Source organism: Chironomus tepperi, unplaced genomic scaffold, assembly GCF_022539635.2.
Source record: "Chironomus tepperi strain 1889 unplaced genomic scaffold, CSIRO-AGI_Ctep_v1 contig_48, whole genome shotgun sequence".
NCBI classification, from domain to species: domain Eukaryota; kingdom Metazoa; phylum Arthropoda; class Insecta; order Diptera; family Chironomidae; genus Chironomus; species Chironomus tepperi.
In genome coordinates, this window is record NW_027226170.1 from 353,314 (window position 1) to 367,647 (window position 14,334).

Here is a 14,334-nt window from a genome sequence, read left to right on the forward strand (position 1 = left end):
AAGAAGAACATTGTAGCTGATAAATGGAAAAAATTCAATTTTATCATGGAATAATGATAATACTTTTGTCAATATAATATAAAATAAATGCATTCAGGCATGCTTGATATAAAATAAAGAGAGATAGACAGCAACAATAAAATAATATAGGTTGAGTTGTAAACAGCACAAAGATTTTATACTTTATATTTTTGAAATTGCCACTGAGGTATAAAAGTGGGGTTGGTATCTTTAAAAAAATAGTCATAAAGCCTTGCCATAAAGTGACAATTTCAAATCAATCACACATTCTGTATATATATGCACAAACAGGCAATAAATTATATATATAGATATACGTTAATTGGAATAAAGAAAATTAATCAAATACCAGGTGCATCATAGACAGTTTTCAAATCGATCTTAAATGATCCAACAACAGTGCCTGATCTCATAAATCTTCTTGAATGTATTACCTATAAAAATTGTCAATTGAGTGAATTAATTAACCACTTTAATAATGTGTCTAATGTCAGTAAATATGTATATTGATTTCTCATAATAGTAGCGCATGTCATTCAATTTAACATCATCAAATTATATAATAATTAATCACAATTTAACCTTTTTTATCCATATTCCACATAACACCATAAAAGCATGTTCATATCACATAAACTCATCATGATTGAGCGGTTTAAGCTATCTAGCATTAAACTTTGAATGAAACGCAATCGATATTTTATCGGCATTTTCTTGTCCCTCTCTTTATATTTTCTAGTTTCTGAGGATGAACACAATTTTCGAGCCATCAAAAATGTTATTTTCCAGTTAAATGAATTATGCATGTTTTATGAGGGATAAGACTCAAATTCTCAATGGAATTTTGTCAGCGTCATTCATTTAACCTATATAGGTTGTATGCATAATGTTGATAATTATCTCAATTATTAGGAAAAACTATGCTTAATTTATAAATTTAGGGGATACATATGTATATACATGAAAGATTAACAGGTAGTAATCTGAATTGATCTGTAAGGCAAGCGAAGTTAGTAAGTAAGTACAAGAAAAGTTAGCAGATAGGATATGAATCTAACTGGAAATCTATTTAGTCTTTTTCAGTGGTTGACAACCTTTATTATGCCACGACACCCAGGGACGTAGTCAGAAATTTTAAAAAGGTGAGCTCGAAGTTAGGGGCTCGAGCCACTAAAGCCTCACCTGGCTACGTCCCTGACGACACCTCTTGGTGGTGAACCACAAGCGTACTGTGCAATGTGCGGTGCATGTGGACGAAAAGTGGACGAAAATACTCTTTAACTAGTCATAAACTGAACACTGACTTGCTTCAAATTAATTATAGTATTTTTGTCCACATGGGGTGATTTATGGCTTTTCTCTTATGTATACAGTGTTGACACAAAGCCTTTGATCAGATTTTGCCTACGATCTGCCAAAGGTTTGCCTTTGAACATGTATGTTCTTTTGTCTTTGCCTTTGACTTAAAATTGCCTACACCTAGATTTTCCTTTTAAAAACAGGTGCTAGGTATCACCAATGAGTTTATACACCAGAGTTGTCACCTATAGATTTGCTATAAAAGACAAAAATCTATCACAGACATTGCCTTTGCCTGGGCAACAAGTTTTGTCTGTACCAAGGCATGCATATAGCTAGGCAGTGCCTTTGCCTAGCACACACTAGTATGCCGTGCTACCCACCACTGCTATAGTTCATTTTTCATTCGCAGTCTTCTTAATAATTCAGTCTACTATATCTGCTATTGTTCTGCTCCCCATTTTTATGATGCTACTGAATTTTTCATAGAGTAGCTTTTGGAAATGGATTTTATTTTCTCGTCATAATTTTTGAATAAATTCATAATCTTATGCTATGTGGGGTTTCTTATCATGATACACATGCTACTATTATAAGATTGTGGTATGAATTTGAAGAAAATGAGAGCATATAGATCAGTATCCACGATGAGAAAATTGAAAAAATATAAAAATCTTTTCCTTATACATAATAATAGCAACATACTTCTTTCAGTGATTTATGATCTGATTGAATAAGTAAGAGATGGAGAACAAAGTTCCCATTTTTTGTGTAGATGCATTTCTTATGTGAAATGAGAATGTCTGAAAATGTTTATAGAAAAAGTACAGTAAGAAGTAAATTATGTTGAACTCACCGACAATGTAATGATTTTGTCAAACAGCATAACGGGGGGCATGTGAAAGTCAAAAACAAAATACTGTGGAAAGATGATTGAAGAAGTATTTGTATGACATCGAGAACATGCATATTTCAAATGATGTTGATTTACCTCATTGTAATAAGGACAATTTGTGCTCTCTTTTACGCTCGTATATTTCTTCTGGTCACCAACTTGAATGCATACAACTGGATCCATATTAAGACCTGGTAGTTGTCGTGCTTCAATTATTGTTACACAAACTTGAAAGTCTTGTGACTTCAAGTGATCATTAAACTTGTGCATTTTAACTTTCTGTTTTGCATCCTGCGATGGTGCATCTTGTTGATCTTGTTCGGTTCTATTTGCGTCATTTTCCGTATTGTCATCATTATCATTGTCATTATCACTTGATAATATCGACTGAGCACTACCAGTTTGTGATATATTATCATATTGTATTGTCGTACTACTTTTTCTGCCACCAACATTCGCACCTGCATCATCGGAATCAGCAATTAGTGACCTATTTTTGTTGTGAATAAGAGGAAATGAAATGTAGCTATAAAATAATCTCTCTCATTATTTCCACTTACCGCCCTTCATCCTCGGTACTACTGTCACGTTCCTTTGAAGAATGTCTCGAGCGTCCAATTTTCATAAAATTTCGTACCGCTCGCAATGTTACGCGTTTATCCGCTATATTTCCACTATTCCCAGCGTCATGACTCTGTGATTTCTGATAAGATCAGGATTTAAGGATACAAAAATGTTAAAAATTAATTAAGCACCATAAAGTTTGTCTTATTTATTATTATGAACTTTTCTCTGTTTCGTGCGGTTAGAAGGGGTTAAAAGGTTATGATATGAATCTGTTTGGGTTTACTTTACAAGAATGTTTTAAATTTTTACGTATTAAATACGGATATTTATACAGGAAAAACATCATTAAAATGATGATGACAATTGTTTGTCAAATGTTGGCAAATTGAAATTGATATTTTTGATTTATGATGATTCTTGTAGCTGAACCGACAAGGAGCATGCTTCAATATTGAGCATCCTCATGAGTAGACTCACAGTATTGAGCATGCTCATGAATATTCTCAATTTAGTGAGCATGCTCATTTAGTTGAATATGCTCACTGTCTGTTAAGCATATCCATTTAGTCATGACATCTAATGACAAGATCTGATGACATTATCTGATTTTAATATTCATCGAGGTGAATAAGAGTTGAGAAGTGTCATTGGGGAAAACGCTACTTTAGTGACATGTATTTACCTTCAGTTTATTGCTATTACTTTGATGATTTTTATCACCTGCTAACGCTCTTTGGAATATGTTTTGCTTTTTATGTTCCACATCTGTGAATTGAAAAAGGGAAACAAATAGATGTTTATTTTCATATCGTAGTAATCAAAAACTTTATGTCATGGGCTGTGCTTATGTAGTTTATATCCATATTTATATGGTAACATGAGTTTGGAATTAAGCAATAAAACATTATCACATCAAATATTCCATGAGAGATAACTTTATCAATAATCAACTTCTATCGACTTCCTACCTTGATTCAACGTTCTCTCGAGATTTGCAATATTTTGTTCAATATCCAACAGCATTTGCTGTTCATCATCAATACTTTGCTCTGCCTGATGTACAAACTTTGAGACAGCTGATGAATCAAAAGTTCCTTCTGTACTTTCGGGTGATGAATAACGTACTTCAAAGTTTACCGATGCAGGTATAGGTCGATTGTTTATGTCAACTAAATGGTCTTCAATATTTAATCTGCCTTCTCTCATTAATCCTACACATAAATGACATGGAATGTAAAGAACCATAAAATATGGATGTTGTGTATTTAAAGGTTTATTAAATATTATGAATTAAGCCGCATTCAAAATGACCTTTTGGTCTTTCAGGATGAAATTCCTAATGAAAATATTTGATTTTCATATAACTGAGATGATTCCACTCCCGAGCGACACAAATGAACAAGGCTTTGCCACGGGAACTTCATATGCTCCTCTTAGATTCTTCTAATAGTTCCAAATCGAAGAAGCCTCAGTTTGGCGTCCATAAGGCTGCCTTCTTCATTTGTGTTGCTCGGGACTTTCATAACAACCACCCTACATCCTTATTTATAACCATATTTGTTTTCATACAGAAATGTTTTTTCAAAATGCCTAAAAGAACAACTGCTCTTTTACATTATACCTTTTTTATCCATAGTGACCACACAAAGAATTCAATTTGCTGAATGCTGCTTTGTTCTTTTCTTTATCACAATATTTAGTCACTCAACATTCTCTTTTTATCACAATAGGGAGCAATAAAGGACTTTTATCTCCACAATCCTTTTTTTATCAGTCATATGTACTCAATTCATTGCAGACCATTGAGAACTTTAAAGGTGAAAAATGAAATCGAAGAAAAACAGCAAAACAGCAAATCCAATTTCGAATCAGACGGAAAGGAATAATGCATTCAAGTTGTGTTTGATAAAAGTCATGAGCAGGAAATGTAAAAAGTGATGGTAAACAACAACAGAGAAAAAATTGATTATTTTTAGAGTTTTTTGCTATGTAATTTTTTGTGATTCCTTTTAGCTATTTTTCTGTAATTCTATTGTGTAAACAGATCCATCATTTGCTTATTTTCATTCCTAATTGTAACGAGTTTATGTAAAAAAGTATCAATATTTTTTTATTGAGAAATTTGAAACCTTTTTAAAGCTTTCAATCAACTTTCAATGATTTGGACAACATCCTGGGATGTTCTCTCAGTAAAATTATGCCTAAACAAGAGATGGTGAAATAGCATCAGTGGCCAATATGGTAGATCGTTGGGTTTAAGTGCCAAAGATCCTGAATTCAGCCGTCGGTCATGTCTAATTTTCGAAGCTCTTTTTCCATTTCATCGTTCTATTTACGGATCTCGGTTCTTGTGTTTGGCACAGTTTTGAAGGCTTGGACACATAATGTGTCTTTACTGCTAGATATACAAGGATATACTAGTATCTAGATGAGTTTCTGTACGAAATCTTACGCACACGAATTGTAACTGGGTGCTACGTATTCTAGTAAGACTTACTTGTGTCTCTGCAATGTGTAAAGCTTGTAAGTGGTTCAGTTCCCACTATAAACTGTAAGTCTAAAGGGTGTGATACAACTTATTGTAATTGCATTCCCTCCTGCTTATATGGCCGTACCTTAGTGACTCAAATGAAGAATGTTGTTCCACGGAGTTTTGAAGGCTCCGCAGTTATATGGCCACCAAACGAAGGCTGGTTTCATTTAGTGTTATTAAAAAAAATTTAGCAGAGCCTTTAAAACTCTGCGTCGGAGCCTTCATCATTTGTGTTGTCGCTCGGAGTAGTAAGCTAAAGGAACCACCTCAATTCTCAAAAACTTCTTTTAATTATGAAAATTAATAAAACATGGCCTTTGGTACTGAAAACAAACCTTTTCAATTTGGATGTAAAATTTCGTACGGACCGAAAAGTTTTTTAATGTCCAAAACATATTGGTATAAAATGTGATTGAATGCATTATGACTGAGTAAATAAAGTTAATAGAATGTGGTCGATAAAATAAATTAAATGAAATTTGTTTGAACAAAATAAAAAGAAAAATTTAGGCAGCATTAATGCTTATGATTTTATTAAATTTTTATGCATACATCACTGTGTAGGCATAAGGATGTAAATATTAAATATTGTTAACAGTAAAACAGATTTTAACTACTACATTATGCTTATCGTTATAGCATAATTTTTATGTCTGCTCTCTTACAAACCTTTTCATGTAATATTCATAAAAAAAACTTTATTTTTGATCGTAAACATTTCCACACATTACTTGAAGCTTTTTCAAAAGCTTTTTTTAAATAAAAAGCTCATTCAAAATTGATGGAGAATAATTTAATAAGAAAATAATTTTTTTACTTCTTGAGAGTCACGACACATTAATCTACTCATCATAATGAAAATTTAAATGCTACGAGTGCCGCGAGACAGTAACATAGAGCGGTGTTAATCTTGCCAAAGTAAAAGGCTTACATCTCACGCACTCTTATGTACGATAATCCATGTTATATGATATTCAGTGGCGTACACTGATTTATTTTTGGATATAGTGGAGATGGATTGAGATTTTAGTTCCAAAAACCCTTAGGAGAAGCTTTAATTCAACCCATCCTCCCTGATTACGCCCCTGATGATACGTAAGACTTGTTGACAATATTTCAAAGAATCAACTCACCTTGCACAAGCATAACGTATTGACCTATGACTTTTGAGCTACTAGATATCGTGCCACGTGATGAGCCTGATGATGATGATGAACTCGTGCCGCTCTTAAATAATAATTTGGTTGTTTGTTGTCGAAGCTCAATTGTGATTGTTTCCTCCGGTGTTGTAGGTCGTGCCAAAGGCCATATGAAGCTCTAAATAAATATAAAAAGTATAATTTTCATTTAATTAACTAGTTTATTCTTAACATCCATTTCTTCCTTTATTTGAGAATCTTGTTCATCCTTAAACAGCAGTGTCGTTAATTCTAATTTTCTTAATGGATGAGAAAGTCGACATAATGATTATTTTTCTGCTTTCACTGCTTTTATGAATTTATGATAAGACAGGATTTCTACAGAAATAATATTCTGTTACATCGTTTTGTGAGGAACCGTTGAAATTTTTTTTGTTCTTCATCTTTCATTCACGGAATTTCTCTCGTGTGAAATGAATTTGAGAGGAGCGTGAATTTGAATTTTTAAAGCTTTAATATCCACACATACCTGTATGAACTGTCTTAAAGTGATGTTTATAAAGGAAATTGAGATAAAGTTTGTTAACATTTATCCTCTTTGAAGTTTTTGGGTCTTAAAAAATATCTCGAAATGTCATAGGAGATAGATTGAATTCAAACTTTTTGAAATATTCATTTTCTTAAGTTGTATGCTTTTCTTCATCTTATCTAAATTGAAAAAAAAAAGTAAATGACAGCAAGGTTGATGTCAAACGCCAACTTTTTTTATTTATATAAAGGCGGCAGAAGATGATTTAAAGAATTTTGTTGGACTTTTTCAATGAAGAGTTTTGTAGTAAAATTTTATAGTTCTACTATGTAAACTTGTACTATGCTGAATATTTCAGATAATCCAACTGAAATAAAAAACAATCACAAACAGTACGATGTGGTAAATTTCATTTTCTGCCGTAAAAATGATCCTAAAACAGCCTTGAAGGTGGCATAAGGACTATTTTGCGTATTGTCGTGAAAACTGTAATGATGTGATGCCCTAGGGACTAAAATGGGATTCTCGGGTTTACTTTTATGTTTTTGTGTTCGTTATCAATTCTCTGGACTAGGTTGACCTACATAGGCTGTATACATTAAAGCAGAACTAAATAGAAATCTGTCTATGATAGTATAATCTTTTCCCGAGTGGCACCATGATGCTGTCAGGGCAACTTCGTGTCTTACCGCTAATATAGCGACATACCGTTGCCCTACAAAAAATTGTGCTGTTCGGGTTTATTTACATTTAAATATTATTGAAGCATAACACATATGTAAAAATGGCAAAAAATATAGCCCGCAGTTACTTTTCGACATTTTTGACATTAACATATAACTTGACATCAATCCATATTGTGTTGTATTGTTTTGCGTAATATTATCTTTATTCAAATAAATCGGTATAAACAGAAAGATGATTCACCTGATTGACTTCAAACGTATCGGATGATCCATTTGATTCAATTGTTGTGTGAGCAACTCCTAAAAGAAATACCGGAAATGAGAGTTGTTTAGATATAAAAAAGTAATCAATAAATCACTTCAAAGGAAGGAATAAAAGGAAAAAAGGATCAAAAAGGAAGTTTTCTCTGTAGCGCCGTCAAATAAAGAAAATTATCTTTTCATAAACTTTTCCATCTCGTCTTTAAGACTTTCCACAAATTTCAATGAAATCCCTTTAATGCAATCAGAATCATTTTGGTGGAAAAGGATGTATTGTAAAAATATTTTCATTATTATACTTTTGTGCTGAATTTCTTTTAATAACGTGTATATAGCTTAAGTAACATTTTTATGTAATTGTACATTGTAATTATAAAAAGAATGTGAATGACTTCATATTATTGTTGGAGGGACTTAAGCGCTTTTTTCAGCAATCAGCAATTGAGTTAAAAATTGTATCAAAAATAACGGTCAAATTTTATTTAAAAATTAATGGCAAAAAAATTTCAAAATTTGAAACATGTGTTTTTTGTATTGAAAACTAAAGATTCATTAATTAAAGCATTTAGTCATGATTTAAAGCTTCTAAACCAATCGCAAAACTAGTAAGTCATTAGAACCGATCTAACGCTTTAAATCCAAGCTCTCTACAATGACTAATTGCTGAGATCTCACAACTCACCCAATCACCGTGCCAGTCATTCAAAGTGAAGCTATTAGCCTCACTTCATACAAAAATCTGCTGAAAATAATTATGTTGTTGTGTTGAGAAGCATACCACACTTTAGTGTGTGCTGTAAAAGCTTTAATAACTTTCAACACACAGGGTTTAACATCAGATTTTTATGACTATAAATCCAGCTCATAAAACTTAAATACACTGTGTTGAAAAGTTAAAAGCTTCAGTAATACTTGGTAAAATATTGAAATTGAAAACTTTTTCATAAACTTCAGATTGAGATATTTTGTTAAAAGACAAATAACTCGCAGCAAAATGTGCCAGACAACAATCACAATCTTGACATATTTGTTACGCAAGATTTGTTATCAAATTTTCTCTCTCTCTCAAAAATGTCTCAAAGGAAATATCGAAGTGTTTGAGAAAATGGACGTGTTTCTAATAAAGGAATTTTCAAGTGATGTCTCTCAACAAAAAGTTTTTTAAGATCTTCAAATCCTCTTGAATTCTTCACTAAATTTTGTGCTTCAAGTTTCATGTTAAATTTGTATTCAAAAAGCGGGATTTTGTTTGAAAATCAATAAAACACTTTTAAGGAGATTTTAATGAAGTTTGTGAGGAAAACTTTTTCATTCGAAAGTAAGGAGGAATTAGACGAGATCAGTTAAATGAGCCTTTTTAGGAAATTCAGTGGAAATTTGTGAGTATTGTGCGAAATCCTTTTATTTTCGACAGCACTCTAGACCAGCGGTGGGGGCACAACCTTTTATTTTTCATGGGACAACTTGATGGTAAGCCTCGACCGAAACCGCATTCACAAGCATTTCCAAAAAATTTTAGCGTCACGCAAATTGACCATAAATGGTCAGGGTCAATAGATTGAGAAATCAGTCTGTGATGGGAATCGAACCCATATAGTAACAAAAGAGGGATTCAGATATCCGATCTGTTGCCTAACTACTCGATCACAGAGGTTTTACTGTCGCACTGGCAAATTCCCGCACATATAGCTCGATACCCCAAATTTTACTCTGCCAGACACCATTTTTGGAATCCATTCCTCATTAATTAAATCAAACTCCAAAATGGATGTTTACAAAGTCTCAAAAACATCCTGAATTTTTAATAATCATTCAACTTGTTCAATTTAAGTTTCACGGAATATTCGAATACCTCATTTAATGCCTGAACTATGTTTACTATGAATTTATTGATTAAAAATTCATCAGCTGAATAAAAATTCAGTCATTTACGAAATTTAGGTAATTAAAGAACTTTATTACAACAAAAAAAAGTTTTACTGCTCAAAAAAGCAGCAAGAAACAAATTAAAGCCTGACTTTCCACACAGTTTTTCTAGTTTATTGCCTTCGTTACAATTATTTTAAGCGTTAAAAAAGCGAAAGTAATTATTATATCCTTCTCTTTTTCCATGAACGAACATCAGACTTTATAAAAAGCATTGTCAGTTGTCATTTCAACACAACATTTATGTACGGATATGTGCTCAGTAAAAAAGTTTCATAACCTCATGTATGAGCCACTACAATGTTTATATTACCAGTCTCGTACACTTTGGTAATCCATTTTTATCACGCGAGCATCTTATTTGGGGTTGTTTTGTAGCGGTTTCCTGAATACCGCATGACCAGCACTTTTTGAAGTAAGATTGCTGTTTTTAAAGAACGCAAAACGAGGCTGGTCACTTATTATGTTCAGAGGATATTCCCGAGTGACATGGATAAATAAGGCTTTGACACGGAGCTTTTAAGGTTCAATTTGCCGTCCATTTGACTGCCAAAAAAGGTGGATTCTATTTGGTGTGAATAGTAGAGGTATTCTGGAACCTTAAAAGCTCCATGGCAAAGGCTTCTTCATTTTTGTCGCTCAGGATTCTTTACCCCAAGTTATTCTGTAATCTATACGATCGGCACATATTGAAATGTTGCCACCACAGCGACGAGGCGGCAGTATACTTAGAATCAAGTGGCCACAATGCAAAATTGGTTGTTTTCGTCAAGTGTCTGTCACTTGGTTCTAAGTTGGTAATACCATCTCGTCGCCATGGTAGCACCCAGAGTGTGGCCGTCTCAAATTCGAGTTTTTTGACATTAGATTGTCGAAAAATTCGAACATTTCGAACTCAACTTATTTTAAAATACAAATTTTCGTTATGAAGAAAAATAAAAGTAACGGTCAAAAAAGATTTGAATATTCTGAAAAAATTAACGGTTTTCTTTGAGAAAGCCACACTCTGGTAGCAACATTTCAATATGTGTCGATCGGAGTAATAAATGAATTGTCCTAACCTCGATATATACAAAGCAGTGAACGGTTCCAATCACATCTTCTCAGATACCCTAATCTCATGTGATGTAAAAACACATTCAGACTGTTGTTCTTTAAGATGAAGAATTAAATGCACACGCAATCAATTTATTAGTGAACGAAATTTTATTTTTCCACTCACGAAATTTTATTATTGAATCTTATGAAATGATTTTTGTATCCTTAAATAAATTAGTAATACAGACAGCTCCGATAAATGCTTCAAACTTTGTTAACCCAAAAGAAAAAAGTTTTCTTTAACTTTGGACATAAAATGGGCATCTAAATGTATATACATTTTTTGGGTTGAGCTGTAATAAGCTCAATAGTTGAATGATGGTTTTCGAATGTACATTTCAAGAACTATTACCAAGTGCTTATCATGTAGATTGATGACGAGGTGCTAGATGTTTTTACATTTTTACGTATAGGGATTACTTTGCATAATACGATCATTCTATACTAGTTTCATACACATTGTTATTGTAAGCCTTTAATGTGCACTTGAATAGCAATCCCATTCGAATTGGGAAATGGAAGACTGGAAAAAAATTACGCCTTTCATGTTGAAGAACCGTTATTGAATAATGCTAGAGGCGTAACCAGAAATTTTATGACAGGAAGAAGGGGATGTGGGGTGAGTTTTTGTTGGCATCGCAAACATTTAGAAGGAATTTTGGGATCTTTTTGAAGAAAATCCTAGAAAATTGAATAATTTGTTCCTAGAATAATATTGAGCATAAAACTGTAGAACCAGCTTGAACCAGCTTTAGACGACATCTGAGGGAGACCATTGATCACTGTTGATCCGTACAGCCATCGAAGTAAGTAAGTAAGTAAGTATAGAAATGTAAGATCTCTCCAGGATGTCTCTTAATCACTTTGTATAAAGTATGTATGAAAAATTTAAATATTTCATATGATGCATTCCAAGAGTCTGAAGAAGGATTTTCATAATTTATGTTAACCCGAGCAACGCAAACGAAGTAACACAAAATACATCAGGTCTTATGACGTACTCGTGTATTTGCAATGCGCAGAGCTTGCAAGTGTTTTGGATCCCACTATAAATTGTAGATCTAAACAGTGTGGTACAGCAGATTAATAATCGCTTGATAATCGCAGTGCCTTCAGCTCATAAAACTGGACCGTTCAAGCATTATGTATTTAACTCCAAATTGAAGCCCCTCAACATTTAGCATCCAAATGACTTCCATATGAACATATAAAACCAAATGGGAACCGTCTCTCTTTGGATGTTATGTGACAATCATTGGGATGTCAAATGAAGGAGGCTTCTATTTGTTGGAAGCTCCGTATGGGAGCCTTCTTCATTTGTCTCACTCGGAGTTACATACGAATGACATCTAAGCAATTCCAAACATTTTCAACAACATGCAAATTTTTTTATAAATAAAAACTTTACATTTGCTGATGAATATGTATATGGAAATAAAAAATTAAGTAAAATCGAGTAAGGAAAATATATCTTGGAATTCTACTGTGTGTAGAGAAGAAGGAAAAAGAAGATATTTCTGCTTTGATGTGAAAAATGATGATAATTTATAATTTATGAAGGAACGAACAAATAAATTTTACCAACAAATCTCTTCAGTTGTTCTTAAATTATGTAGCATCTATGCATTAATATTTTATATTCTATTATTATATGTTCTATTCACAATAAAATGAAGCATGCTCTAGGAAACTATTAATTTTTTAAAAGAATCCAGCATAATTCCTTTCAACAAAACAGCACAAGAAAGGCAAATTTTTAAAAGTGGGTCATGACAGATGAAAAATGCCAAAATTTATAATGTCAGACACGAAAAATGTTTAAGTTAAATGATGTGACTGCGTTGACAGCCGGAAATTTTTCTTTTCCTTCCATTTTTCAGTTCCTTTGGCTAGCACAAAAAAGAAATTGTTGTCATTTCGGAAAGATTCACTTTACGTTGCTTGTTGCTTTAAGACGTAATCATATACATTTATGTAAAGTAACTTCAGGACGACATCCTTTACGACTTTTGAAACTTCTTTCCCGAGTGACACAAATGACTAAGTTTGACAACCATATGGACGCCAAACGGAAACGACTTCCATTTGGTATTAGAAAAGTGGTTAATATAGAGGCTTTAATTGCTTGAGATGGGCAGGGCATGTATACAGAAGGCCAAGTGATGCCCCAGTTCTTAAAGTAACAACTGCAGATTTTTTTGATAGCAAGAGATCGCGACGAAGACCGAAGAATTCTAATATTGAAAAGGACACTATAGTGCAACCCAGCCAAGGAAATAAGTAAGTCAGTAAAAGAGGTTTAGCAGAACTTTGAAATCTCCGCACCCAAGCCTTCTTCATTTGTGTCACTCGGGATAGTCAACTTGAATTACGACATTTAATATTATGGTTCGATTCCTTTTCGTTAATATTATTCATAAGACATTGAACGTGTTCTGAAAAAATGATAAATAAGAGGAGGAAATATCCATTGACATTGAAAGTAAGGGATGTGCATTCGTTACCTAAAACGTGCCTAAAATCTACCCCCATCCAGTTCTTGGAAGTGCAATATATTATTGTAGAAAATGGATCTAAAAATACTTTTTTGAATTAAATTTTATTGTCTTTAACAACAAACTTTTTTTTCGTAGCATATCCTTAGTAAAGGTAACAAAATCCAATGTTATTTTCATCGAACATGACTAGATAGCTTAAACATATTTCTTCTTTTTCCGTTCATTCGATACTTTAAAATTTTAACCATATGTTGCTATGAAACATAGTATGTACCTGGAAAATTCATGCTATAGCCATTGAACCGTGTAATTATGTGGATTAATTATTTGAATAATAGCAACAGCTAAGCTGAATAGACTGAAAAACTTTTGCAATTTGTTCACTGTACATCCAGTTAACAACTAGTTGTGTAGCTTTGCTAATTTATTAGATAAATCCCCGGAGTTAGCTCGGAAATCAAGGTATCTGTACTGCTGTCGATTGAGGAAGTGAATATAATTCTTTAAAAACAAAACGAGGATATAAAATTGAAGCATCAACATGATAGGAATCTGAAATTTTTATTGGAAATAGTAATAAAGTGTAAATTGACTTGTTGATAGCTCAGCAGTTGAAAAATTGGATAGATAAATTTAAGGTCAGTAAAGATCGAAGAACATTATGATTACAGCCGACAAATGCATGTGCTGTAAACTTATCTTCATTCACAGTTTATTAGATGAAATTGTCTGTGAGATACATTTCGTCTACATATTCATCCCGAACTCAATTAAGTATTTATAAACGTAGAAAAACCGAGAGCATTTTTTTTGGGATATAAATAAATATCTTAGACTTTTCTCGAGAGATACAGAAACACATACTTTTTTCCCGTACACGAA

The 14,334-nt window shown here is 32.8% G+C and overlaps 1 protein-coding gene across 1 annotated transcript in view; it reads right to left on the reverse strand.

Moving 5' to 3' along the window:
- LOC139099979 (otoferlin-like) overlaps nucleotides 1-14,334 on the reverse strand; it is a 36,352-nt gene that overhangs the window by 14,785 nt on the left and 7,233 nt on the right. Inside the window, exons 4-11 of the mRNA XM_070652536.1 lie at nucleotides 7,911-7,969; nucleotides 6,449-6,632; nucleotides 3,751-3,993; nucleotides 3,465-3,547; nucleotides 2,776-2,918; nucleotides 2,312-2,705; nucleotides 2,177-2,239; nucleotides 371-455 (exon numbers count right to left, since the gene is read on the reverse strand). Of these exons, the coding sequence (XP_070508637.1) occupies nucleotides 371-455; nucleotides 2,177-2,239; nucleotides 2,312-2,705; nucleotides 2,776-2,918; nucleotides 3,465-3,547; nucleotides 3,751-3,993; nucleotides 6,449-6,632; nucleotides 7,911-7,969 (1,254 nt within the window). The remainder of the gene's footprint in view (nucleotides 1-370; nucleotides 456-2,176; nucleotides 2,240-2,311; nucleotides 2,706-2,775; nucleotides 2,919-3,464; nucleotides 3,548-3,750; nucleotides 3,994-6,448; nucleotides 6,633-7,910; nucleotides 7,970-14,334) is intronic.